This window comes from Pristiophorus japonicus, chromosome 1 (genome assembly GCF_044704955.1).
Source record: "Pristiophorus japonicus isolate sPriJap1 chromosome 1, sPriJap1.hap1, whole genome shotgun sequence".
NCBI classification, from domain to species: domain Eukaryota; kingdom Metazoa; phylum Chordata; class Chondrichthyes; family Pristiophoridae; genus Pristiophorus; species Pristiophorus japonicus.
The window spans coordinates 71919932-71947455 of record NC_091977.1 but is presented as its reverse complement, the minus strand read 5'-3'; the positions used below and the strand labels follow the sequence as shown (position 1 = coordinate 71947455).

General features: G+C 44.6%; 1 protein-coding gene across 1 annotated transcript in view; it reads right to left on the bottom strand.

The window, feature by feature from the left end:
* mtap (methylthioadenosine phosphorylase) overlaps nt 1–27524 on the bottom strand; it is a 306586-nt gene that overhangs the window by 247105 nt on the left and 31957 nt on the right. Inside the window, exon 2 of the mRNA XM_070857020.1 lies at nt 21989–22075. Coding sequence (XP_070713121.1) covers nt 21989–22075 — 87 coding nt within the window. The remainder of the gene's footprint in view (nt 1–21988; nt 22076–27524) is intronic.

The following is a 27524-nucleotide window of genomic DNA, read 5'->3' as shown; positions in this document are numbered from 1 at the left end:
ATGGAGCGACTGGAGAAGCTGGAGTTGTTCTATTAGAGCAGAGAAGGTTAAGGGAAGATTCGATAGAGGTGATCAAAATTATGAATTTTTTGATTAGAGTAAATAAGGAGAAACTGTTTCCAGCGGCAGAAGCGTCAGTAGCCAGAGGACACAGAATTAAGGTGATTGGCAAAGGAACCAGAAGCACCATGAGGAAAAAAAATTTTTTATACACCAAGTTGTTGTGAAAGTGTGGTGGAAGTAGATTCAATAATGACATTTAAAAGGGAATTGGATAAATACTTGAAGGGAAAAAAATTACAGGGCTATGGGGAAAGAGGAGAGTGGACTAGTTGGATAGCTCTACCAAAGAGCGGTACAGGCACGATGTGCCAAATGGCCTTCTTGTGTGTTGTATCATTCTATGATAACCCTGGAATACAAGGATACTAGTTCACAGCAGTAAACTGTTGTGAACTTGACTATTGAAAGTTGGAAGCAGGTCAGAATCGTAACAACCTATCTATATAAATTATCTACAGGAGTTCTTGTACTTTACAAACACAAAAAAGAAGCTATAAACAGATATAGGAAGGAAAATAAGCAAAGCTAATAAAGTGCAGATTGGGTGGAGAATACGGAGGTGCAGAAGGAGCAGAACAAGAAATGAAAAAGGGAAGAGAAACCAAAAGTACAGTCTGATACTGATATTTCAAAATCATTTTTCTGCGAAAATTTTGTAATATCTAAATTTGAATTGAGCAATATAAACACAGCAAGGTAGTCATTTAGTGCTTGAAAGAATGTGATTCATGAGATAATTTGAATTAAGACTTGACTCTGTGTGAAAAATACAGAATCTCTAAGAAAAATCTAGCCATGGAATAGAAACACAAGGTTAAAATAAATAAGAATGATTTTTACTAATCAAGAAACCAAAAAGTAATAATAATAGGGGACTAGAAAAGTGTAACCGCAATATGCCCACATTGCAACAGGTATTTTTACATGCTTCTTTCTATTTACACAGGTAATCAAAAGGATACATAAGGAAACATCGTTCTGGTGATCTTTATCTTGATGTGTTATCAATTCCAAGATCAAACTCTAACCGGGTAATTTTCCAACTTTGCACACCCAGTGGGAGACTCACTCGCTAGAAATGTTTAATGGAAATTGGGGCAACGTGGGCATAATTTTTGAACCACTAAAATTCATGGTCGGAGCAGAAACGTGCTCCTAGTCAGGAGTGCAGTCTGAAATTACCCCTTCAATGCAAAGTCAAAGATATTCCTTCATTTCACTTTTTCATAGAGTGACCATCCCATTTATCTGCGGATCTGTCTGTTTCTCACTGTTTGCTCGTTGACTAAAAATAAACGGACAAATTGTTACGCTGTCCTTCAGTCCTTTCACTTTTTTTTCCACAAGCATAACATTATATAAGAATTATGCCACATGAGGGTACCATACTGTTCCAAATCATTTTATTTTCAGTCAATGTTCTTTTAAACACATAACTGAGCATCGAGCATCTGCACATCACTTTGAAAACTGCAAATGAGGGACTGTTTGGCGGAAGAGTGATGGCTGTAATCATTTTGATAAACAGGGCATCCACTTGTGGAACATCAAGGCCAGCATGTTACTTAAAATTTGTAACTGGGATGTGAGCAGTGTCGCATTAATTGCCCTTAGTGATTTGTTAGGCCATTTCAGTGAGCATTAAAGAGTCAACCGCATGGTCTGGAACTGGAATCATGTGTAGGCCACACCAGGATTCCCTCCTCTGAAGGACTAGAGTATAAAAGCACAGAGCCAGCTCCCCACATTTATTTTACTGAAAATCAATGGCCTCAGCTGGACATTTAAAGAGGTTTAAAAGGCAGTGGGCTGCCAGCACAGCTCACTTACACTTAGGAGTGCAAGCAACAGAGAAAGGACTGCAGTTCCCTGTTAGTGTGACCTGCCCACTAGGCTGTCATGTTAAGTGTTTCTTGGCCTGAATCCAACACCCACAATGGCATTTACTGTTTTTTTTCATTATGTAGATATATCATAGTATATGACAATATCAAAACACGGATTGAGAGGCTACATTTGCTAATGATACCACCTTTTATAATTCCTGTAGTTACAGTCTTGTGCAAAGCCAAGCTGATTTTTTTCAACAAATATTGAGCCGAAAATTGTGGCTTCGCTGGGTGCGCAAAGTATGCACCGACCCGCGAGGCTTCGCAAAAGCCGGTTCTCGGGGCGTGGTGCGCATGCGCCGAAAAAATGGCTTTTCCAATCTTTCAAAATCTCTTCAGACAGATCCTACGCACCCCCAGGAGAAGGACATCTGCACGTCAGAGATTGGGCTATTTGCCCAACTCAAACCCAGCGAAAGTCCTTCCAACTTTTACGCCTGGTAAAAATAGGCGCATAGCTTTCCTTTACCAGAGTAACACTTTTAAAACATAGAAAAATTTAATTTAATCATTCATTTTTATGTTTAAAACACTATCCATTAAGGTAAGTTTATTTTTAATTCTATTAAAAACATTTTTTACATTTAATTTCAATTAATTTTAAATATGTGAGGTGTTTTTTTATTTATTGTGCTGTGTTTCTTGTTTTAGGGGGGTATTCATATTGATAGTAATGGGAATTCGTACAAACGGAGTTCCTATTTTTATCAATGAGAATACCAGATAGTGATTGGTGGTCCAGGCCCACGTGTTTGCAACATGAACATCCATACGTGGAAGACAGATCCCCGTACGCTGCACAGCAAATGAAGGCCTCAGACCGGAATCCTATGTTTCTCCGGGATCAACAGGTAGTTTCGTAGATTTTTTTCAGGTCGGATGTATGCCTACGAAGGAAGCCTCCGACCTCAATTTCCCCCCCACTATATACACGTTATCCTTTTTCTCCCCACTTTTTTTTTTCTTTTTTGTTAATTTTCTCCCTCCTCTCCTGAAGACACTTTAGCTGTGGGGCTGCCTGCAGCAAACCATCTCAGGCCCCTTCTCACAAAGGTGTGGATCATTCAATCCAAGGACATTTCATCAGCCATATCTTCATTCCTCCATCTTTTCCATATCATCTCCTTGCTGAGGCATGTTGCCTTCCTTCTCAGGGTGCTCCATGGTGATGCTTCAGTGTAAAGCAAAACTGTGTGCAGCAAGCAGCAGACTATGATGATGTGGGAGCGTATGGCCTTCATTGGAGTGTTTTTTCCATCGAACTACAGTACGCAGACAACGCCTGCATCTGCGCATACATGGAGGCTGAACTCCAAGCCATCGTCAACACCTTCTCTGAGGCGTACGAGAGCATGGGCGTTACACTAAACATCTGTACGACAAAGATCCTCTACCAACCTGCCACACAGCACTGCCCCCCGATTATCAAAATCCACGACAAGGCCTTGGACAACATGGATCATTTCCCATACCTCGGGAGCCTATTGTCAACAAGGGCATACATCAACGACGAGGTCCAACACCGCCTTCAGTGTGCCTGTGCAGCCTTCGGTCACCTGAGGAAGAGTGTGTTTGAAGACCAGGGCCTCAAACCCGGCACCAAGCTCATGGTTTACCCGCCCTCCTATATGGCTCAGAGACATGGACTATGTACAGCAGGCACCTCAAAACACTGGAGAAGTACCATCAACGCTGCCTCCGCAAGATCCTCCAAATCCATTGGCAGGATAGGCACACCGACGTCAGTGTCCTCGTTCAGACCAATATCCCCAGCATCGAAGCACTGACCACACTCGATCAGCTCCGTTGGGTGACCACATCGTCCGCATGCCTAATACAAGACTCCCAAAAGAAGCGCTCTACTCGGAGCTCCGACACGACAAGCGAGCCCCAGATAGGCAGAGGAAACACTTCAAGGTCATCCTCAAAACCTCCTTGAAAAAATGTAGCATCCCCACCGACACCTGGGAATCCCGAGCCCAAGACTGCCCAAAGTGGAGGAAAAGCATCCGGGAAGATGCTGAACTGCTCGAGTCTCTTCGCCAAGAGCAAGCTGAAGCCAAGCGTCGACAGTGGAAGAAGCGCGCGGCAACCCAGGCTCCCCACCCACCTGTTCCTTCAACCACCGTTTGCCTCACCTGTGACAGAGACTGTAGGTCCAGCATTGGACTCTTCAGTCACCTGAGAACTCATTTCTAGTCTGGAAGCAAGTCATCCTCGACTCCGAGGGACTGCCTATGATGATGATGATGGTTTCCAGGAGAGCTGGTCATGCCTCATGCCCTGGTACAGTGCCAATGTGGCTATTATTTATCTGTGAGCTTTGATGATGAGTGTCAGCTGGCCATTCTATTGTTGGGACTATCGTATCCAGGTCAATATTGGCCTCGCTCAACACCTGCAAGTAGACACTTCAAGCTGGATGCGTATCAGGAGCAGGCACCCGAGCTGATGCTCTTCTTCCTAAGCTGAGGAGAAGGACTCTCGGGCCAATTTATCAGCTAACTCAGCACAAAGCTGGAATTAAACCTGGGAAGCTTACTCCAACTCTGGCTCAAGTAAGTGGAAATGTCAGACAAGTAGGCAAAACATAACATTTTCATTATCATTTTATTTTGTAAGTTGTTAAAATAATGGGCATGGATTATATTTCATTTTAACGATGCATGATCCGCCCTTTCTACTCCACTCCTGGATATTGCACTACCTCTATTAGAATGCCCACACTGATTGTATCTGCCAACAGTAGCTCTTGGTTTGGGACAGTGCTTTGATATGTAACTTCATGATTATTCCTTACTTGCATCTCCCAAATAATTCCACTCAGTAATAACATCTTCTATAGTTTCAGACAGTGCGACATGAGGTAGCTAGACACCTTTAGAAACCTTGAAAAATGTACAACTGCTAAACAATTAAAACTTAATCCAAACAAAAATTGAGTCTCGACAAAAACAAGAAAATGTGATAATATTTTATACAGATTTACTGCCTGACTGACAAATGTCATCAACAATTGATTGACTTCTCATACCATAGCTGTTTCACACCATCTTCCACACTTGGGTATGTTTATAAACAACAAGTTGCATTTATAAAATGCCAAACATCCCAAGGTGCATTAACAAATAAAATGTGACCCGTAAGGAGATATTACAACAAGTGAGAGGTAGGTTTTAATGAGCATTTTAAAGGAGGAGAGAGATATAGAGAGGTTTAGGATGGGGAATTCCAGAACTTCGGGCTGAGGCAGCTGAAGGCACGGCCACCAATGGTGGAGCGATTAAAATCAGGGATGCACAAGAGGCCAGAATTGAAGGTGCGCAAAGAGCTTGGGGGCTGTAGGGCTGGAATAGGTTGCAGAGATAGGGAGGGGCAAGGCCATGGAGGGATTTGATACATACACAGACACATATATGAATGGGTAGGGGCGGGGAATTAATCCTCTGGCCAATCCGGCCTCTGGGCCACACACAGTGACAACTAGCATTAAAATTACTCTTAAACACATATATATGCACAGGACTAAAAATTTGATTAGGCTCAAAAACGGGCACGGGGATTGCAATGCGTGATCAGCCCACATCCGTTTACAGTAATGCAGGCAGCACCATGTTTGATACGTTTAGCCCAGTGCTGAGTGTGCTGCCTAAAGTTCGTGCGAGGCGAGCTCTATTTAAAGCTAGCCTCCACTTTTAAAGGAAGTCTGCATCTCTTAAAAGGTGAGATGCATTCTGCATTCAGCAGCTGGTTGAGTGCTTGCCAAGGCAACTGTGACTCAGCAATGGATCAACAGGGCGGAGAGAGAGCACCAAGGTTCTCCAACACAGCACTAGTGCAGGGAGTAGAATGGTGGTCTTCTATTCGCAGGGGGCCAAGAGGCCCTCCAGACTCACAGTGAGAAGGCAGTGGGAGCAAATAGCCGCAACGGTCACTGCCAGCAGTCTTGCCCTGAGGACCTGGATCCAGTGCCACAAGAAGATTAATGACCTCACACGAGTGGTCAAGATCAATGCCTGCATCTTCAACTGTACCACCAGCCTCACACACTGCTCAATGCATCACTCACCTGCCAACAATCTCTATCAACATGACTCATACCTCACATCCACCTCACCCCCACATCTCACACCTTGCACACACTGCCAGCCATTCAACCATGAAAAGCACATCACTCAAACACATTGCACCACACTCACTGACACACTTCACTTTCTGTTGCACGGTAGGTGGCTCATAACCACAGGCAGCAGAACTAACCGGCGGGGGACGGGGAAGCCTGTATATCCTGACCCAGCCAGAGGAGACCACGCTCGACATTATTGGTGGGGCCGTCACTGAGGCCCTAGCGATCAACGGGGCTCTTACCTAATCCTCCTTCTCAAATCCCACTTGAGCACGAGGAGCCAGGGACCAACATTTTGCAGGGCATTGTGCAGAGCTAGGAGCCCATGATTTCCAGAAGAAAGTGATGGGCAATTCCATTAGAGGATTTGTGGACCCAACCATTTAGCAGGATCTGATGGACGATGTATCAGCTTCCATTGCAGCACAAGCGGAAACGACCCAACGTTGGAGTGCTGCAATGGAAGCTCAGACTTCTGTCATGCAACCTTTTGTCACACAAGCTCAGCTTGCTGCACAAGAATTAGGAGCAGGAGTAGGCTATTCTGCCCCTCGAGTCTGCTCCGCCATTCAGTAAGATCATGGCTGATCTTCTACCTCAACTCCACTTTCCTGCATTGTCCCCATATCCCTTGATTCCTTAATATTCAAAAATCTACTGATCTCTGAAGAGAATATACTCAAAGACTGAGCCTCCACAGCCTTCTGGGGTAGAGAATTCCAAAGATTCACCACCCTCTGATTGAAGAAGTTTCTCCTCATCTCAGTCCTAAATGGCCGACCCCTTATTCTGAGACTGTGTCCCTGGTTCTAGACTCCTCAGCCAGAGGAAACATCCTCGCTGCATCTACCTTGTCAAGCTCTGTAAGAATTTTGTATGCTTCAATGAGATCACCTCTCATTCTTCTAAACTCCAGAGAATATAAGCCTAGTTTGCTCAATCTCTCCTCAGAGGACAATCCCCCCCATCCCAGGAATCAGTCTGGTGAACCTTCGTTGCACTCCCTCTATGGCAAATATATCCTTCCTTAGGTAAGGAGACCAAAACTGTACACAACACTCCAGGTGCTGTCTCACCAGGGCCCTATATAATTGCATTAAGATGCCTTTACTCTAATACTCAAATCCTCTTGTAATACAGGCCAACATATAATTTGCTTTCTCAATTGCTTGCTGTATCTGCTTGTTAACTTTCAGTGATTTGTGTACAAGAACACCCCGGTCCCTCTGAGCACCAACATTTCCCAATCTCTCACTATTTAAAAAACACACTGCTTTTCTATTTTTCCTACCAAAGTGAATAACTTCACATTTCTCCACATTACATTCCATTTGCCATGTTCTTACCCATTCACTTATATCCCCTTGGAGTGTGTTTGCATCCGCCTCACAACTTACATTTCCCATCTAGCATTGTATCATTAGAAAACTTGGATATATTGCATTTGGTCCCCTCAAACAAATCATTGATATATATTGTGAATAGCTGGGGCCCAAGCACCGATCCATGCAGCACCCCACTAGTTACAGCCTGCCAACCCGAAAATGACCCGTTTATTCCTACATCTTTTTTCTGTCCGTTAACCAATCCTCAATCCATGCTAGTATAATACCCCCAATCCCATAAGCCCTAATTTTGTTTACTAACCTCTTGTGGGCCTTCATCAAATGCCTTCTGAAAATCCAAATACACCACATCCACTGGTCCCTCCTTATATATTCTACTAGTTACAACCTCAAAAAACTAACAGATTTGTCAGACATGATTTCCCTTTCATAAATCCGTGTTGACTCTGTCCAATCCTATTATTATTTTCTAAGTGCCCTGTTACCACGTCCTTAACAATAGATTCTAGCATTTTCCCTATGACTGATGTCAGGCTATTTGGTCTGGAGTTCCCCATTTTCTCTCTCCCTCCTTTCTTAAATAGCGGGGTTACATTTGCTACCTTCCAATCTGCGGGAACCGTGCTAGAATCTATGGAATTTTGCAAGATGACAACTAATGCATCCATTATCTCTATAGTCACCTGTGGCTTGTTGCCACACAAGCTCAGACTGCCGCCATCGTAGCTGTGTAAAGGGGCTTGCATGATGTCACAGCAGTCCAGCAATCTGTCCTCCAACAGATTACCTAGATTGCTGAGGCGCTGCCCGGGGGAATGCCAGGGGCTCCATGGAGCATTTGTACTTCCACCACTGCCACTCCCCAGTGCCCTTGCTGTTGCCTGCCAGCCAGCCAGTCCAGACTGCTGCCACCCAAATTAAGGTGGTGCAATCTACAGTCGAGCCCTCTAGGCCCAGAGCTGGTCGAGGTCGTCCTGGAAGGCCATCTGCAGTCTCGCCCACAGAATGTCAGTAGCCTTCCACCAGCCATGCTGCAGTCACTGGGGTAGCTCTTCACAGCAGCACTAGGACAAAGGCACATGGAAGACAGGCACTAAAGGAATACATAAGGGTGATAAGTTGACCTTGTTATGTAGTATTTGATTCAATGCTTTCTAATTGTGGTTTGGAATGTTTGTTTTGTGGTGGCTTTCATTTCAGCATTCTGGGCAACAGGACGCTGTGATGTTCCATGACAGAGGGATGTTAAGGTGGAGAAGTATTGAGCAAACGAGATTTGAGGTTTCATTCAGGGGAACCGGTGTCTGATGATGCGCTTACGAACAGCCTGTCTGAAACGTGGATGTGCAGGCTGAGTGGTCGTGAAACTCGTGGTGACAAGGGCTGCGCTCTCCTGATGGCCAAGTTGTGGAGGATGCAGCTGACCACCGCGAATTAGAAAGACCCGCTCCGGTGGGTATTGGAGGGGTCCTCTTGAGCGGTTAAGGCAGCGGAACTGTCTGCTGCATGAGGTCTGCATGATGGTCTACTCCATGAGGTTCCATGTGACAGCATGGCTGTCATTATATTACTGCTGGCCACGAGTGGTGGGGTTGTGGAAGGGAGTCATCAGCCAGATGTAGAGCGGATAACCCTCATTGCCGAGCAGCCACCCTCGCGTTCGATGTGGTGGCTGGAAGATTGCTAACATAGTGGACTGTTGTCAAGATAGCGAGTATTCACCAGCAAGACCCTCGGTGGTTATGGCCTCCTATTGAGAGCTCTCCTCCCCGTCCTCCTTCCTCTGTGAGCAACTGGTCTTCTTTGCTGCCTCTGCTCCATCTCCCGGTCATGCTGCAAGCACAAGGGGAACTGCAAGTAGAGCCCTCATGATTGGGAGGAACTGGCCTTACAGGAGCAGCCAAAGCCTTCCCTACATTCTGCAGCACTCCCTGCACACTAACAACTTTTTAAATCTCTTCCAGCAACCTATACTCCTACAAACTCTACATGAGCCAATTTAAAAAAAAAAAAATTTGTTCCTGGGATGAGGGTGTCATTGGCAAGGCCAGCATTTATTGCCCATGAGAACGTGGTTGGTGAGCCGGCTTCTTGAACAGTTTCAGTCCCAGTCCTTGTGGTGAATGTGCTCCCACAGTGCTGTTAGGGAGGGAGTTCCAGGATTTTGGCCCAGCGATGATGAAGGAATGGCGATATATTTCCAAGTCGGGATGGTGTGCAACTTGGAGAGGAACCTGCAGGTTATAGTGTTCCCATGTGCCTGCTGCCCTTGTCGTTCTAGGTGGTAGAGGTCACTGGTTTGGGAGGTGCTGCTGAAGAAGCCTTGGTGAGTTGCTGCAGTGCATCTTGTAGATGGTACATACTGTAGCCACGGTGCGCCAGTGGTGGAGAGAGTGAATGTTAAAGTGGTAGATGGAGCGCCAATCAAGCGGGCTACTTTGTCCTGGATGGTGTTGAGCTTCTTGAATGTTGTTGGAGCTGCACTCATCTAGGCGAGTGGAAAGTATTCCAACAAATTCTTGACTTGTGCCTTGAAGATGGTGGAAAGGCTTTGGGGAGTCAGGAGGTGAGACACTCGCCGCAGAATACCCAGCCTCTGACCTGCTCTTGTTGCCACAGTATTTATGTGGCTGGTCCAGTTAAGTTTCTGGTCAATGGTGATGCCCAGGATGTTGATTGTAGGGGATTCAGCTATGATAATGCCGTTGAATGTCAAGGGCGGTGGTTAGACTCTCACTTGTTAGAGATGGTCATTGCCTGGCACTTGTGTGGCGCGAACGTTACTTGCCATTATCAGCCCAAGCAGGAAAGTCGTCCAGGTCTTGCTGCATGTGGGTATGAACTGCTTCATTATCTGAGGAGTTGCGAATGGAACTGATCACCGTGCAATCATCAGCGAATATCCCCACTTCTGACCTTATGATGGAGGAAAGGTCATTGATAAAGCAGCCGAAGATGGTTGGGCCCAGGACACTGCCCTGAGGAGCTCCTGCAACCATGTCCTGGAGCCGAGATGACTGATCTCCAACAACCACAACCTTTGTGCCAAGTATGACTCCAGCCAGTGGAGCATTTACCCCCTCATCCCCGTTGACTTAAATTTTACTCACACTTGGTCAATTGCTGGCTTGATGTCAAGGGCAGTCACTCAAACCTCACCTCTGGAATTCAGCTCTTTTTCTGCTCTTTTGTCCATGTTTGGACCAAGGCTGTAATGAGGTCTGGAGCAGAGTGGTCCTGGCAGAACCCAAACTGAGCATCGGTGAGCAGGTTATTGGTGAGTAAGTGCCGCGTCATAGCATTGTCGACAACACCTTGCATCACTTTGCTGATGAATGAAAGTAGACTCATGGGGCGGTAATTGACCGCATTGGATTTGCCCTGCATTTTGTGGACAATACCTGGGTAGTTTTCCACATTGTCTGGTAAATGCCAGTTGATGGTACAGGAACAGTAGTTCTGGAGCACAAGTCATCAGCATGACAGTCGGGATGTTGTCGAGACCCATATCCTTTACTGTATCCAATGTGCTCAGCCATTGCTTTTTTTTGTATTAATTCATTGGATGTGGGCTTCGCTGCCCGTCCTCAATTGTCCTTGAGAAGGTGGTGGTGAGATGCCTTCTTGAACTGCTGCAGTCTTGGTGGTCAATGTACTCCCACAGTGCTAACTTTGCTGTAGCAGTTTGGTCCAACTGAGTAGCTTGTTAGGCTATTACAGAGGGCATTTATGAGTCAACCACATTGCTGTGGGTCTGGAGTCACTTATAGGCCAGATCAGGCAAGGATGGCAGATTTCCTTTCCTGAAGGACATTAGTGAACCAGTTGGTTTTTCCGACAATCCGATAGTTTCAAGGTCACCATTTCTGATACTCGCTTTTTAATTCCAAATGTATTTAATTTCATTAACTGAATTGAATTGACCCCAGTTGCCGTGGTGGGATTTGAACTCACATCTCTGATTATTAGTTCAGGCCTCTGGATTAATAGTCCAGTAACATAACCATTATGCTACCATACCCCGTTTCTTGATATCACGTGGAACGAATCGAATTGGCTGAAGACAGGCTTCTGTGATGGTGGGGACCTCAGGAGGAGGCCGATATGGATCATCCATTTGGCACTTCTAGGTGAAGATGGTTGAAAACGATTCAGCCTCGCGTGGAGTTGAGGCACAGATCAACCATAATCTGATTGAATGGTGGAACAGGCTCGAGGGGCTCAATGGCCTATTCCTGTTCTTATTTTCCTGTGGCTCAGTCGCATATCTGGCAGTATATTTACCCACTGAACCATTGGGGGAGGTCTGGCACACAACATTTTAAATCCATTCATTCGTAACTGACATAGAATGATCACGCCACCCAGTCCACATAATACTGTCAATTGCATTTACTATGGCTTCAGTTCAACATCAGTTCAATGGCATACTAAGGACTAGAATTTTAGGTGTAGTGAAGGTCATTTAGTCTTATACCCTGTTTATACTGAGTCACTACTGGTATCAGTAAACAGATTTGTAGTACAATACTCTTTTCATCATCAAAGCACTGACTTTGGCAGCAGGGATGTGAAATAAATGTGACAACACTACTGCCTCTTGAAGTGCCAAGAATAAACTGAAGAGGTGGTTTTAGAGATCGTCACACCCCAAATGGCAAATATAAATGCTGCCCTCTGAAGCAGATGCCACCCCAAATTTTAACTGTCTTCAGACCTCCTGGATCTTGTTTACAACTTATGAACTTTTGTAAAGCTAAATTTCAATCCTTGGAAAGATGCTGGAGGTGCCCATTACTGGAATGATGTTTGAAAAATGTTACTGGATACGATATCATTTGTACACAATACAAGAACATTATTTTCACCAACTAGAATAACATGAGCATGACTAATGTTGAGGACAGGAGAAAAAGAATTATTACTACATCATGCTGAAGGATCAGGTTGCAATAAGGGTATGGGAAAAGAAAATTGTGTGATCCAGAAGAAACCAAGTGTTTCTCACAGTATAGCTCACTAAGCTTGACTGGTACACTACTGAGAGCATTACAAATAGAAATTGGAGAATTTTATGACAAAAAGTTACTTTCCTTCACAGGAAATATTATCCATCATTAATCAGTAATTGTATTGCTTTATTAGTGAAAAATGACAGGCTTATACATAGGACCTGGAACTGTCCCCACCCGCCCACCCGCTGTTGGCGGTGCGAGTGTCAATCATAAATCTTCCGACCCCACTTTGAGGCTGTTACTAACCCGTTAACGCTGATTTGGCCAGGTAAAAATCAGCCTAAAGGAGTAATTAATACCCAGAATGGTCTTCTGGGTTGGGTAGCGGAGAAAAAAGGCTAGAATTGATATGCTCTGCATCCACCTTTTAGGTGCAAAGCATATTAACTTAGCAGTGAGACTATATAAGAACATAAGAAATAGGAGCAGGAGTAGGCCATACGACCCCTCAAGCCTGCTCCGCCATTCAATACGATCATTGCTGATCCAATCATGGACTCAGGTCCACCTCCCAGCCCGCTCTCCATAACCCCTTATCGGTTAAGAAGCTGTCTATTTCTGTCTTAAATTTATTCAATGTCCCAGCCTCCACAGCTCTCTGAGGCAGTGAGTTCCACAAACCCACAACCCTCTGAGAGAAGAACTTTCTCCTCATCTCAGTTTTAAATGGGCGGCCCCTTATTCTAAGATTTTGTCCTCTAGTTCTAGTCTCCCCTATCAGTGGAAACATCCTCTCTGCATCCACCTTGTCAAGCCCCCCCATAATCTTATACGTTTCGATAAGATCTCGAATTCCAATGAGTAGAGGCCCAATCTACTCAACCTTTCCTCATAAGTCAACCCCCTCATCTCCGGAATCAACCCTGTGAACCTTCTCTGAACTGCCTCCAAAGCAAGTATATCCTTTCGTAAATATGGAAACAAAAACTGCACACAGTATTCCAGGTGTGGCCTCACCAATACCCTGTATAACTGTAGCAAGACTTCCCTGCTTTTATACTCCATCCCCTTTGCAATAAAGGCCAAGATTCCATTGGCCTTCCTGATCACTTGCTGTAGCTGCTTCTTGCACAAGTTTCTTGCACAAGTACCCCCAGATCCCGCTGTACTGCAGCACTATGCAATCTCTCTTCCTTTAAATAATAACCTGCTCTTTGATTTTTTTTCTGCCAAAGTGCATGACCTCACACTTTCCAACATTATACTTCATCTGCCAAATTTTTGCCCACTCACTTAGCCTGTCTATATCCTTTTGCAGATTTTTTGTGTCCTCCTCACACATTGCTTGTCCTCCCATCTTTGTATCGTCAGCAATCTTAGCTACGTTACACTTGGTCCCTTCTTCCAAGTCGTTAATATAGATTGTAAATAGTTGGGGTCCCAACACTGATCCCTGCAGCACACCACTAGTTACTGATTGACAACCAGAGAATGAACCATTTATCCCGACTCTCTGTTTTTTGTTAGTTAGCCAATCCTCTATCCATGCTAATGTATTACCCCTAATCCAGTGAACTTTTATCTTGTGCAGTAACCTTTTATGTGGCACCTTGTCAAATGCCTTTTGGAAGTCCAAATACACCACATCCACTGGTTCCCCTTTATCCACCCTGCTCGTTACATCCTCAAAGAATTCCAGCAAATTTGTCAAACATGGCTTCCCCTTCATAAATCCATGCTGACTCTGCCTGACCGAAATTTGCTTTTCCAAATGTCCTGCTACTGCTTCTTTACTAATGGACTCCAACATTTTCCCAACCACAGGTGTTAGGCTAATTGGTCTATAGTTTCCTGCTTTTTGTCTGCCTCCTTTTTTTAAAAAAAGGGGCGCCTGTCTGCGGAGATGTTGGTCCCACTGCTAAATTCATGGGCTCTTCTTTTAGGCATCCTGGGCAGACACCTAAAACAGGAGTTAAGCCCCTTAACTATAGCAATTAGGGGCCTGTCGAAGGAACACTTGATGAAATTAATTACCCATGAATGGGCAAACATCAAGACTGCCCTACAGCGTCCTCTTCCAGGCTAACATCCCCAGCAATGAAGCACTGACCACACTCGATCAGCTCAGCTGGGCAAGCCACATAGTTCGCATGCCAGACAAGAGACTCCCAAAGCAAGTGCTCTACTCGGAGCTCCTTCACGGCAAACGAGCCAAAGGTGGGCAGAGGAAACGTCACAAGGACACCCTCAAAGCTTCCCTGATAAAGTGCGACATCCCCACTGACATCTAGGAATCCCTGGCCAAAGACCGCCCTAAATGGAGGAAGTGCACCGGGAGGGTGCTGCGCGCCTCGAGTCTCAACACTGAGATCAAACACAGGCAGCGGAAAGAGCGTGCGGCAAACTAGTCCCACTCATCTCTTTCCTCAACGACTATCTGTCCCACCTGTGACAGAGACTGTGGTTCTTGTATTGGACTGTTCAGCCACCAAAGAACTCACTTCAGGAGTGGAAGCAAGTCTTCCTCGATTCCGAGGGACTGCCTATGATGATGACACAGGAACATAAGAACATAAGAATTAGGAGCAGGAGTAGGAGTAGGCCATATGGTCCCTCGAGCCTGCTTCATCATTCAATTAGATCAAGGCTGATCTTCAACCTCAACTCCCATTTCCCACCCATTCCCCATATGCCTTGATTCCCCTAGTCAAAAAAGTCTATCTATCTCAGCCTTGACTATACTCAATGATTCAGCACCCACAGCCCTTTGTGATAGAGAATTCGAAAGATTCACAACCCTCTGAGTTAAGAAATTCCTCCCTATCTCAACCTTAAATGGCCGACCCCTTATCCTGAGACTATGCCCCAAATTGTAGACTCTCCCGCCAGGGGATACAACCTCTCAGCATCTACCCTGTCAAACCCCTTAAAATCTTAAAACAAATCAAAATACTGCTGATGCTGGAATCTGAAATAAAAACCGAATATGCTGGAAATTTCAGCAGGTCAAACAGCATCTGTGGAGAGAAAGAGAGTTAATATTTCAAGCCCATGACCCTTCATCAGACTGTGTTCAAATGCACTCGGTTTAAAACCACTCTGTAGGCCCAAGTTTCCACATGATTCGCGCCTGATTTTTAGGAGCAACTGGTGGAGAACGGACTATTTTAGAAATCGCAATTCTCCACATTTTTTTTTCTGCAGTTCTAGTTAGGTAGAACAGTTCTAGTTTAGAACAGAATTTTTTCTTCAAAAGGGGGCGTGTCCGGCCACTGACGCCTGATTTGAAAGTTTCCACAGTGAAAACGTACTCCAAACTAAAGTAGAATGGCGCCAGTGAAGATTTTTGTAGAACTGAAAAAACCTGTTCTACACATTAAAAAATCAGGCGCAGGTTACAAATTAGGCGTCCAGAACGAGGTGGGGGGGAAGGGAAGTCATTAAATTCGACAATAAATCCTTATTTATACTTCTACAAATATTATACAAATAAATCCAACCTGAATAAACATTTATAAGCCAAGAAAAGATTAAATAAACCATCTTCCTACCTGTGTGAAAGTGCTTCAGCCAGGGAGAATTCTGCAGCTATTCGTGCTGCTGAGCAAGAGAGGGAGGGAGAGAGGGGAGGGAGAGGGAGAGAGGGGAGGGAGAGCGGGGAGAGAGGGAGGGAGAGCGGAGAGAGAGGGAGGGAGAGGGAGAGAAGAGAGGGGGGGGGTCGGGGAACAGGAGCGGGTGTCAGGTCGGGGGGGGGGGGGGAGCGGGTGTCGGGTCGGGGGTGGGGGGAGCGGGCGGGCCTCGGGGCAGGGAGCGGGTCGGGGTGGGGGGGGGGGGAAGAGCGGGTCTCGGGTTGGGGCGGAGGGGAGCGGGTCTCGGGTGTCGCTGGGGGAGGGGGGGTTGCGGGTGTCGAGTCGGGTCTGGTCGGCGGGGGGGGGGGGGGGGGAGCAGGAGCTGGCCGTGGGAGGAGCCTCATTCACGCAGCCCCAGTGAGGCCATTGGGCCAGGGCGAGGGGCTGCGTGCTTCGGGCCCCTCCCACACAGTTCGGCGCCTGGAGCTACTGCACTTGCGTGCCGACTGTAGCGCGCATGTGCAGAGGTCCCGGCACTGTTTTCAGCGCAGGGACCTGGCTCCGCCCCCCCCACAGCTCGTGCCGGCTGCGCCGAGTGCCACAGGACCTGTAAGTCGGTGGAGAATACCGAGGATTTTTTTAGGCGCCGTTTTAGGCGTGAAAAACGGGCGCCCAGCTCGGAGGGGCGCCCGTTTTTTTTCTTGTGGAAACTTGGGCCCTGTGCGTCAGCAGATAGGGTTACTTTCATACACCTTTCTTCAGCAACTTCGGCATCCACAAATGAAAGGTAAGTTAGATACTCTAAATTAATCCAAAATCTTATAGTGATGTTTCATTTGGAGCAGATAGAAGGTGAGCAAATAAGTTACAAATCACTAACTTTCAGCACTGAAAAATATCATGTGCCCATGTTATTAACTCTAAATAGTTCCTGTGGAATATATTCTTTGAAATCCATTAGTTTCTCATAATTTAGTCGGATGCACATTATAAAATATTTACATATATATCAAAGTCTATTCCAAAATGTTGGAAAATGCACTCAGGTATCAATCTAAATTTAACTGGGGTGTATCCCCTAGATCCTTAGAAAATAAATCTTGTGCATGGTTCATATTATACCCAATTCAAAATAAACACTACATCACTAACCAATTTGTAGGGTAACTCGATTAACATAACCATAAATTTAAAACACTTTTTAATCAAAATAAAAGTATTTTAAAAGTTAAAGCATATCACAGTGGGAAGCAGTTGTCCCTTTATCCAAATTGCTCCCTTTGAGCAAAACAACTGCTCAAGTTTTTCCTTTAAGCGACTTTTATATCGGCCTACTATTAATTTGGAATGCGACAACATTCATGAGCCTGCTCCCATCCTTTACATCACTAAATCCAGCTCCCTTAACCAGCTGGCAAATTTGTAACTTGCTTTTACATTGCACGAGCACCTCTCCATGCTAGTGACGTCAGCTCCCCAACAAAGTGACTTTCAGGCTACAGTTGGCAGCATGAGACTCACACTTCAGGAGCTGGTGTCACTCATCCGTATCGCGGCGCAATATAAAAGCAGCCGTAGATGCTTAAAAGAAAGGGTCTAATAGGATCAGGCGTCCTAACTCGTACCAAATTCCATTCACCCATCACCAACACCCCTGTACTCGCTGGCTCCCGGTTAAGCAATGCCACGATTTTGAAATTCCCATCCTTGTTTCCAAATCCCTGTATGACCTTGCCCCTCCCTATCTCTGTAATCTCCTTCATCCCCACAATACCCCCACCTCCAGAGATATCCGTGCACCTCTAATTCTGGACTCTTGAGCATCCCTGATTTTAATCGCTCAACCATTGGTGGCCATGCCTTCAGCTGCCTCGGCCCCAAGCTCTGGAATTCCCTCCCTAAATTTCTCTGTCTCTCTGTACCTCTTTCCTCCTTTAAGACACTCCTTAAAACCTACCTCTTTGATCAAGCTTTTGGTCACCCGCCCTAATTTCTTCTTATGTGGCTCGGTGTCAAATTTTGTTGTGAGGTGCCTTGGGTCATTTTACTACATTAAAGGAGCTATATAAATACAAGTTGTTGTTGTTGTTGTATTTAGCAGCATAAACAGCAGGAACCAGCTCAAAGATGGCAGTCTCCTGGAATTTGAATTAACCAGCCCTGATACAAAAGAAGCTTTTGTACTGCTGTAAATTTTCTCAGAGAACTGCGGTCATTATTAGCTCATCACTGTCAACAGGTAAGAGCACGTAAAACATCTCCTTGAGGTCGCTATGACTAGACCTAAATATGTGGCAAAATCCATCCAAGCAATTGAAGCAGACATCAAATCACTATCGTAAAGCTACAGCCCAAACTGTGCCTGATAAAAATATATGAAATTCTTATAATACAGGAGAAAGAAATGTGTATAAACAAATGCTCCCAGCAATTGACATGCACTGCGTGTAGCATTAAAAGCAGCTCACTATAGAACTCCACCAAAGAGGAAAAACAGCAGTGAAAATATGAGAACTATGTGAGGTGAGTCAGACCAGCTGAAGTAGACAGTCTTGCTTAAATACAAAGAGCATCTTAAATACAAAGAGCTTCTGAATAAAGGATGTGTTGTTGCACACTATACACTTCTAACTGGAAACATTCCACACATCTCGTAAAGAAACAAAATGCAGAAAAAGAAGAATTTGATCAACAGGATGGAGGTTTTTTTTTTTTGCAGTGGTTTATTGAGCACTTAGAACAAATTTTCTTCTGTGTAAACTGCATGATTTCAGCAGCACCTGGACTGATTTGTCCCAATTGAATATCAAACAGGTAAAACTAAAAAAAAAAATCGGCTAAAGCAACACAAAAGGTAAATATTTATTCCATTTGATTGTGTAGCAAATGATCTTTCCCTCCTCCACAGAATGTTTTTGCTGCCAAGCAGTCCTTCTAGAAAGGAAGAAAATAAAAAAAGCAAGCAAGGAAGGACAGAAAGAATTTATATAGTGCCTTTCACGACCTCAGGACTTCCCAAAACGCTTTTACAGCCAATTAAGTACTTTTTGAAATGTAATCACTGTTGTAATGTAGAAAACACTGAAAAGATTCTTTGATTTTCACATCCATAGAATTTTAGCTCTAATAGTTTGACATTCTTATTGAGGTGACTGGTGTGATGAAGCAACAGATTATGAAAATGGTTCACCACAATAAATACTTTATTAAAATAGCGCTACTTCTTAGAATACTGAAGCTGGATGGGAATTCCTTTAAATTCAGATCAGTTATTCATGGTTGGAACTTGTCCAATATTTTGTAAAATTAATGGCTATAGTGGCTCAGATTTAGCATAAAGCTAACAGCTTTACAACAGAGGTTCTAAAATAATAAATTGAAAAGTGCTTTATATTTGTGGCTTAGAATGTGCTTCAGTTGCATTTAAGTAACTGTGGCTCTCCATTGACATTAACTGCTTATGTTGGGAACAAGTTGGACTGATGCATTAAGAGGTCTGTTGTCTCTCTCTGAGCACTACTAACTCATCTACAATGGAATTTTAGATTTGAGAAGTGCCAAAATTACAAGCCAATTCATGAATGTTGTTCAATGCGTTAGCAGCAGCTCCTGAAAATTAGTAGCTATTAGATTGTAGCAAGGTATACTGTGTTTTGTAGTAATTGTCATTCCCCCTAGGACACGCCTAGAGATGATATTCAATCTGTGCAAATGTTAGTAAGGTAGGCTGAAAGCCTATGGGCACTTTTTGATATCCACTAGTTCATAAAATGATGTGTGCATGTACCTGCAGTAGGTTGCATGTAGCCATATCTCGAGGTTTGTTGCGTCATGAACATACATAAAATAAACTGGGGATTTCTTTTTGCAATGCGTATTGATCATTGATCACCAGCATAAGCCTTGGGCCGTGTGTGTCAGTGATTCTTCTGAGGACCAGAGTAGCATTTTTGCAAGTACTTTATATTTATCCTCCCCCCCACCCCATCCTTTCTTCCGTAGCTCAGTGGAAGCAGTGTTGCCTCTAAGTCAGAAAGTCATGTGTTCAAGTCACACTTCAGCAACTTGAGCACAAGATGTAGGCTGACAGTCCTGTGAAGTACTGAGGACATGTTGCCCTGTCGGAGGTGACATCTTTTGGCTGAGACATTAAACCTGCTCTCTCAAGTGGACCCATGATATTATTTCAAAGACAGCAGATGTCCTGGCCAACATTTATCCCTCAATCGACATCACTAAGACAGATTATCTAGTCATTATCTCGTTGCTGTTTGTGGGATCTTGCTGTGCACAAGTTGGCTGCCGTGTTTCCCTACATTACAACATTGACCACACTTCAAAAAGTACTTCATTGGCTGTAAAGCACGTTGGAATGTCTGGTGTAAAGCACTAAATAAATGCAAGCCTTTCTTTCTATCTTTCTTTCTGTAGCTAGTGATGAAGCACTGCACTGACATACTACAGGATGGTGAGAAGATCCAACCTGATCAGGTTGAAATTGCCCCTTTCTATAAGGCAGTGTGGGTCGGTGCGGACTGGCTGACGAGTCGCTGCAGAGGGGCCGCCATTTTTGATATTATCCTCCTTTACTTTTGGAGTGGTGTAGGGGACCGCTCTACCAGTTTCCCCACTGCTTCGTGCACGCGCCAACCCCTTACCGACAGGCGGCAACCCCTTTCCAAAATTGCCCTGCGGGAGCGGCGCTGCTGGCCAGTGCCCCCGACAACTTTTGCTATCAGTACCCTTGCTGTGGCTGGGCGGCAAGGCCGCCCTTAAAGGGGAAGTAGCACTGCCGGCGACTCCATGTTATTTTTTTTTGTCGGCTGACTGCCAGGTCGGGACGACAATTATGCCCACAGATTCGGCCAGGCCACCAACAGGCAGCCTGGCACCCCTTCTTGGGTGCCAGGCCACTGGCCCTCCCGAAACCCTCCCTGGTGCCCCAGTGCTTGCCACAGATTTGGCTGCAGAGTTTGCAGCGGCCCTCCCCTTTAACTGAAGGAGAGGGATGTTGTGACGCGCCAGCGCAATGACGTTATCAGCACGGCGCTAATGACTTCGAGCGTCGGCCACTCCGACCCGCTCCCACTTCCGCCCTGCTAGTGGCGGCTAATCCGATCTGACCGCACTTCTGCCCCTCTCCCCACACCAACACCACACAGACCGGAAACATCGCCCATAAAACTGAATTTCTCCGGATTGTCCGCCCCAATGCAACACTTCAAGGAGCGGTAGGTGCGACTCATTTCGGGCGGGGGGTAATTTCGGCCCCACAGTTCCTTATTGTGCCAGGTTTTAGTTGGAGAAGTAGACAGAGAAGGACTGCTTGGCAGCAGGAAACTTTCTGCGGAGGAGGAAAAGATGGGAGTTAAAAAAAAACATACTGAAGATCCAGTATGGTGAAGCAAACATTCTGCTGTCCACTCATAGAACAGTAACGATGGCAGCCATGGAGAAATCAGCAGCTCAGACTGCCCCATCCATCAGAAAAGTGCAAAAGAGAAGACGACGTAAAAGCAGCCGTGATCAGGTGATGCAAAGCTGAGGTGAAGCTTGAAGATTGTGACAGAAAGGAGAACAGATTTGAAATCTCAGGGAAGAATAAGTTAAAGACGGAGACAGAGCAATGAATCTAGATTTCAACAGAGTGATGAGGAACAGCAGGTAGAATGGGATATTTGCAATTTTGGAGGAAGGGAGGAAAGTTCAGAGTAGCACTACCAAGGTCACCTCAACAGAGATCAGAGGATGAAAGAAAAAAGGAATGAATGAGAAAATGGGAGAGTGCAAGAAGGACAAAAAAAAAAAAATTCCAAATAAGACAAGCTTTTTCTGTGGAAATTGAGAGAAGTATTAAAAGATCCTTTACAGATATGGAAGCATTGTACAAGCCTTGGGAAGAGAAGGAAACCAGATAGGATATATTTCCACTCTTTCCATTCAAAGAGCGACATCTTAACAATCACATGTGGGTCCATAATTCAGCATACAACTGTTTTAACCAACAACAGCAGTGGATGGACAAGCACAAATAACAGACCTTTCCAAATGGCGTATCCACATATTTCTCAGTCTTTTCCTCCAAAATGTCCATGTCACTCAGTCCTGATCCACCAATAATTCCGATCTGTAAAATAATAAAAACAGAAAGTGAAAATTTAAATATATGCTCTTTTATACAGACACCATTATAGTTGACAAGACCTTTCATCAGTATGCTCAGGTGCAGTCAGCATCATTTCAGTGCCTGGAAATTCTCAACCAAATCTATACATTCCATTATGCACATTTTAAAACTCTTCCATTAAAAGGACATCCCAATTTCAGATTATGCAGACGTTCAGCCGGACTGAGAACAATGTGATGTGACATCCTGAGGTCCTCAAAGGCACTATATAAATGCAAGTCTTTCTTTTTAGTTCCAAGAGATTGTGACAGATCCAGTGTTCAGCAGTTTAAATGTTACACAAGTTTCTTAGCAGCTTTATCAATAACACTACTGCATGTCATGATTCAGTTATTCACCTCTTTTATTCAAGATTGAAACAGCTTGATGCGATCAATCTATCACCTGTCATCACCAGCTTTAATATATATGGTTATATATTGTTGCTATAGCTGGTAACGATCCAAATAATCAATCCTCATGAAGACTGGAATAATTCAAATCAGGGAGTATAAGTGCACATAGAAACTCCCTCATGAAACTTCACTAAGGTACATTAGGAAACAGTCGCAAACTCTGGATTTTTGCTGTGTAAATGCTTCCAGAGTTTGCCGGCAGTGTAAATCTGGAGTTGCAAAGAACAATTCAACAAAAATCCCAACAGATTGAAAAACTGCACATGTAACACCCCTATTTAAAAAAGGAGGCAGACAAAAAGTAGGAAACTATAGACCAGTCAGCCTAACAGATGTGGTTGGAAAATGTTGGAGTCCATTATTAAAGATGCAGTACCAGAACATTTGGAAAAACATAATTCAGTCAGGCAGAGTCAGCATGGATTTATGAAGGGGAAGTTATGTTTGATAAATTTGCTGGAATTCTTTGAGGATGTAATGAACAGGGTGGATAAAGGGGAACCAGTGGATGTGGTGTATTTGGATTTCCAGAAGGCATTTGACAAGGTGCCACATAAAATGTTACAGCACAAAATAAAAGCTCACGGGGTTGGGGGTAATATATTAGCATGGATAGAGAATTGGCTAACAGAAACAGAGAATTGGAATAAATGGTTCAATCTTGGGTTGGCAATCAGTAACTAGTGGGGTGCCACAGGGTTCAGTGCTGGGATCCCAACTATTTATAATCTATATTAACGATTTGGATGAAGAGACCAAGTGTAATGTAGCCAAGTTTGCTGATGGTACAAAGATGGGAGGAAAAGCAATGTGTGAGGAGGACACAAAAAACCTGCAAAAGTACATAGGCAGGTTAAGCGAGTGGGCAAAAATTTGGCAGATGGAGTATAATGTTGGAAAGTGTGAGATTATGCACTGGCAGGAAAAATCGAAGAGCAATTTATTATTTAAATGGAGAAAAATTGCCAAGTGCTGCAGTACCACAGGACCTGGGGGTCCTGGTACATGAAACACAAAAGGTTAGTATGCAGGTGCAGTAAGTGATCAGAAAGGCCAATGAAATCTTGGCCTTTATTGCAAAGGGGATGGAGTATAAAAGCAGGGAAGTCTTGCTACAGTTACACAGGGTATTGGTGAGGCCACACCTGGAATACTGCGTACAATTTTGGTTTCCATATTTAAGAAAGGATATACTTGCTTTGGAGGCAGTTCAGAGAAGGTTCACTAGGTTGATTCCGGAGATGGGGGAGTTGACTTATATGAGGAAAGGTTGACTAGGTTTGGCTTCTACTCATTGGAATTCCGAAGAATGAGAGGTGATCTTATCGAAACGTGTAAGATTATGAGGGGACCTGACAAGGTGGGTGCAGAGAGGATGTTTCCACTGATGGGGGAGACTAGAACTAGGGAGCATAATCTTAGAACAACGAGCCGCCCATTTAAAACTGAGATGAGGAGGAATTTCTTCTCTCAGAGGGTTGTAAATCTGTGGAATTCGCTGCCTCAGACAGCAGTGGAAGCTAGGTCATTGAATAAATTTAAGACAGAGCTAGACAGTTTCTTAACCGGTTAGGGAATAAGGGGTTATGGGGAGCAGGCAAGGAAGTGGACCCGAGTCCATGATTGGATCAGCCATGATCGTATTAAATGGCGGAGCAGGCTTGAGGAGCCGTAAGGCCGACTCCTGCTCCTAATTCTTATGTTTATGTTCTTATGTTCTGAAAAAGACTAGCATTTATAACAAAAGCAAATACTGCAGATGTTGGAGATCTGAAATAAAAACAGAACGTTCTGGAAATACTCAGCAGATCAGGCAACAACTGTGGAGAGAGAGCGAGTTAACATTTCAGGTCAATCACCCTTTGTCAGAACTGGAAAAGTTAGAACTGTGACAGATTTTTAAGCAAGTTTAGGGACAGGGAAAGGGGGGATGGGAGGAAAGAACAAAAATGGAATGTCTGTGATAGGGTGGAAGGCAGAACAGATTAAGAGACAAAGGGGATAATGGTGCAAAGCAAAAAGTGATCATAATGGGGCAAGTTAATAAACAAAAGATGAGTCTATGGAAATGGAAATGGCAGAATCATCAACAGCTGCCATGGGGGTGGGGGGAAGGGGCTGAGGAGATGGTCTGAAATTGTTGAACTCGATGTTGACTCCAGAAGGCTGTAAAGTGTCTAAACGAAAGATGAGGTGCTGTTCGTCGAGCTTACGTTGAGCTTCGTTGGAACAGTGTAAGAGGCCGAGGACAGAGAGATCAGAGTGGAAGTGGAGCAGAGAATTATTGTCGCAAGTGACCGGAAGCTCGGGGTCACGTTTAAGGACTGAACGGAGGAGTTCAGAAAGCGGACACCCAATCTGCGTTTGGTCTCCCCAATGTGAACATTTAGGGAACAGTGATCATAGTATCATAAGGTTTAGATTAGGTATGGAAAAGGACTTGGAGCAATCTAGAGTAAAAATGTTTAACTGGGAGAAGGCCAATTTCAGTGAGATGAGAACGGATCTGGCCAGTTTAAATTGGAATGAAAGATTGGCAGGCAAAACTGTAATGGAACAATGGACTGCCTTTAAAGAGGAAATAGTTCGGGTACAGTCGAGGTACATTCCCAATGGGGGGAAAGGTAGGGCAATTAAAGTCAGAGCGCAATGGATGCCGAAAAAGATAGAGAATATGATGAAACAGAAAAAGAGCATGTATGACAGCTGTCAGGTCGCAAATATATCTGAGAATCAGGCTATGACTCTGTCAGAGAAGTGAAAAAGAAAAGAGGGGCAAAGAGACGGTATGAGGATAGAATGGAAGCCAAAATAAAAGATAATCCAAAAGTCTTCCAGAGGCATATAAATAGTAAAAGGGTAGTAAGAGAAGGGGTGGGGCCAATTAGGGAAAAATGGGAGATCTATGCATGGAGCAGAGGATGTGGCTGAGGTACTAAATGAGTACTTTGCATCTGTCTTCACCAAGGAAGAGGATGCTGCCATAGACATAGTCAAGGAGGAGATAGTAGACACTTGATAGGATAAAAATTGCCAAAGAAGAGGTGTTATAAAGGCTGGCTGTATTTAAAGTAGATAAATCACCAAGAGCGGATGGGATTCATCCGAGGATGCTGAGTGAATAGAGGGTGGAAATCGCGGAGGTACTGGCCATAATATTCTAATCCTCCATAGATACATAGATATGGTGCCGGTGGTCTGGAGAATTGCAAACGTTGCAACATTGTTCAAAAAAGGGTGTAAAGATAAACCCAGCAACTACAGACCAGTCAGTTTAACCTCGGTAGTGGGGAAGCTTTTAGGAACAGTAATCAAGGACAAAATTAACAGTCATGCAGATAGGTGTGGATTAATTAAGGAAAGCCAGCACGGATTTGTTACAGGCAAATCGTGTTTAACCAACTTGATCGAGTTTTTTGATGAGGTAACAGACAGGGTTGATGAGGGTAATGCGGTTAACGTAGTGTACATAGGCTTGCCAGCAAAATTGAAGCCCATAGAATAAAAGGGACAGTGGCAGCATTGATACGAAATTGGCTAAGTGACAGGAAACAGAGAGTAGTGGTGAACGGTGGTTTTTCGGACTGGAGAAAGGCATACAGTGGTGTTCCCCAGGGGTCGGTTCTAGGACCATTGCTTTTCTTGATATATATGAATGACTTGGATGTGGGTGTACCGGGCACAATTTCAACATTTCTGGATGACACAAAACTTGGAAGTATAGTGAACAGTGAGGAGGCGAGTGATAGACTTCAGGAAGAAATAGACAGGCTGGTGAAATGTGTAGACACATGGCAGATGAAATTTAACACAGAAAAGTGCGAAGTGATGCATTTTGGTAGAAAAAATGAGGGGAGGACATATAAACTAAATAGTACAATCCTAAAGGGGGTTCATGAACAGAGAGACCTGGGGGTATAAATCGTGGACGGTGTCAGGACAGGTTGAGAAAGCAGTTAAAAAGTTTTACGGGATCCTGGGCTTCATAAATAGAGGACTGGTGTACAAAAGGGTGGAAAATATGATGAACCTGTATAAACCACTGATTCGGCCCCAACTGGAGTGCTGTGTCCAATTCTGGGCACCACACTTTAGGAATGATGTGAAGGCCTCCAGGAATGAGGGATTTCAGTTACGTAGATAGACTGGAGAAACTGGAGTTGTTCTCGTTGGAGCAGAGAAGATTGAGAGGAGATTTGATAGGTGTTCAAAATCATGAGGTTTTTGGACAGGGTAGAGAGAAACTGTTCCCATTAGCAAAAGGGTCGAGAACCAGAGGACACAGATTTAAAATGGTTGGCAAAAGAACCAAAGGCGACAGCGAGTGGTTAGGATCTGGAATGGGTGGTGGAGACAGACTCAATTTTATCTTTCAAAAGGGAGTTGGATAAGTATCTGAAGGAAAATAAATTTCACGGCTATGGGGAATGGGCGGGTGAGTGGAGCTAGCTGAGAGTCAGCACGGGCCCAACGGGCCAAATGGCCTTCTTCCATGCTGTAACTATTCTACAATTCTATGAGTGTAGAGGAGACCATATCGTGAGCAGCGAATACAGTACACTAAATTGAAAGAAGTACAAGTAAATCGCTGTTTCATTTGGAAGGAGTGTTTGGGGCCCTGGACAGTGGGAAGGGAGGAGGTAAAAGGGAGGTGCCGTGGGAAGGGCAGGGGGTGATGGAGGAGTGGGCCAGGGTGTCGTGGAGGGAGCAGTCCCTTCGGAATGCTGAAAGGGGAGGGGAGGGAAAGATGCGTTTGGTGGTGGGATCACGCTTGATGTGGCAGAAGATGATCCATAGAATGTGGAGACTAGTGGGGTGATAGGGGAACCCTATTGTGGTTCTAGGAGGGAGGGGAAGGGGGGAGAGCAGAAGTGTGGGAAATAGTCGAGGCCCACGTTAACCACAGTAGAGGGAAATTCTCGGTTGAGGAAAAAGGAAGACATATCGGAAGCACTAGTATGGAGGGTGGTGTCGTCAGAACAGAAGCAACGGAA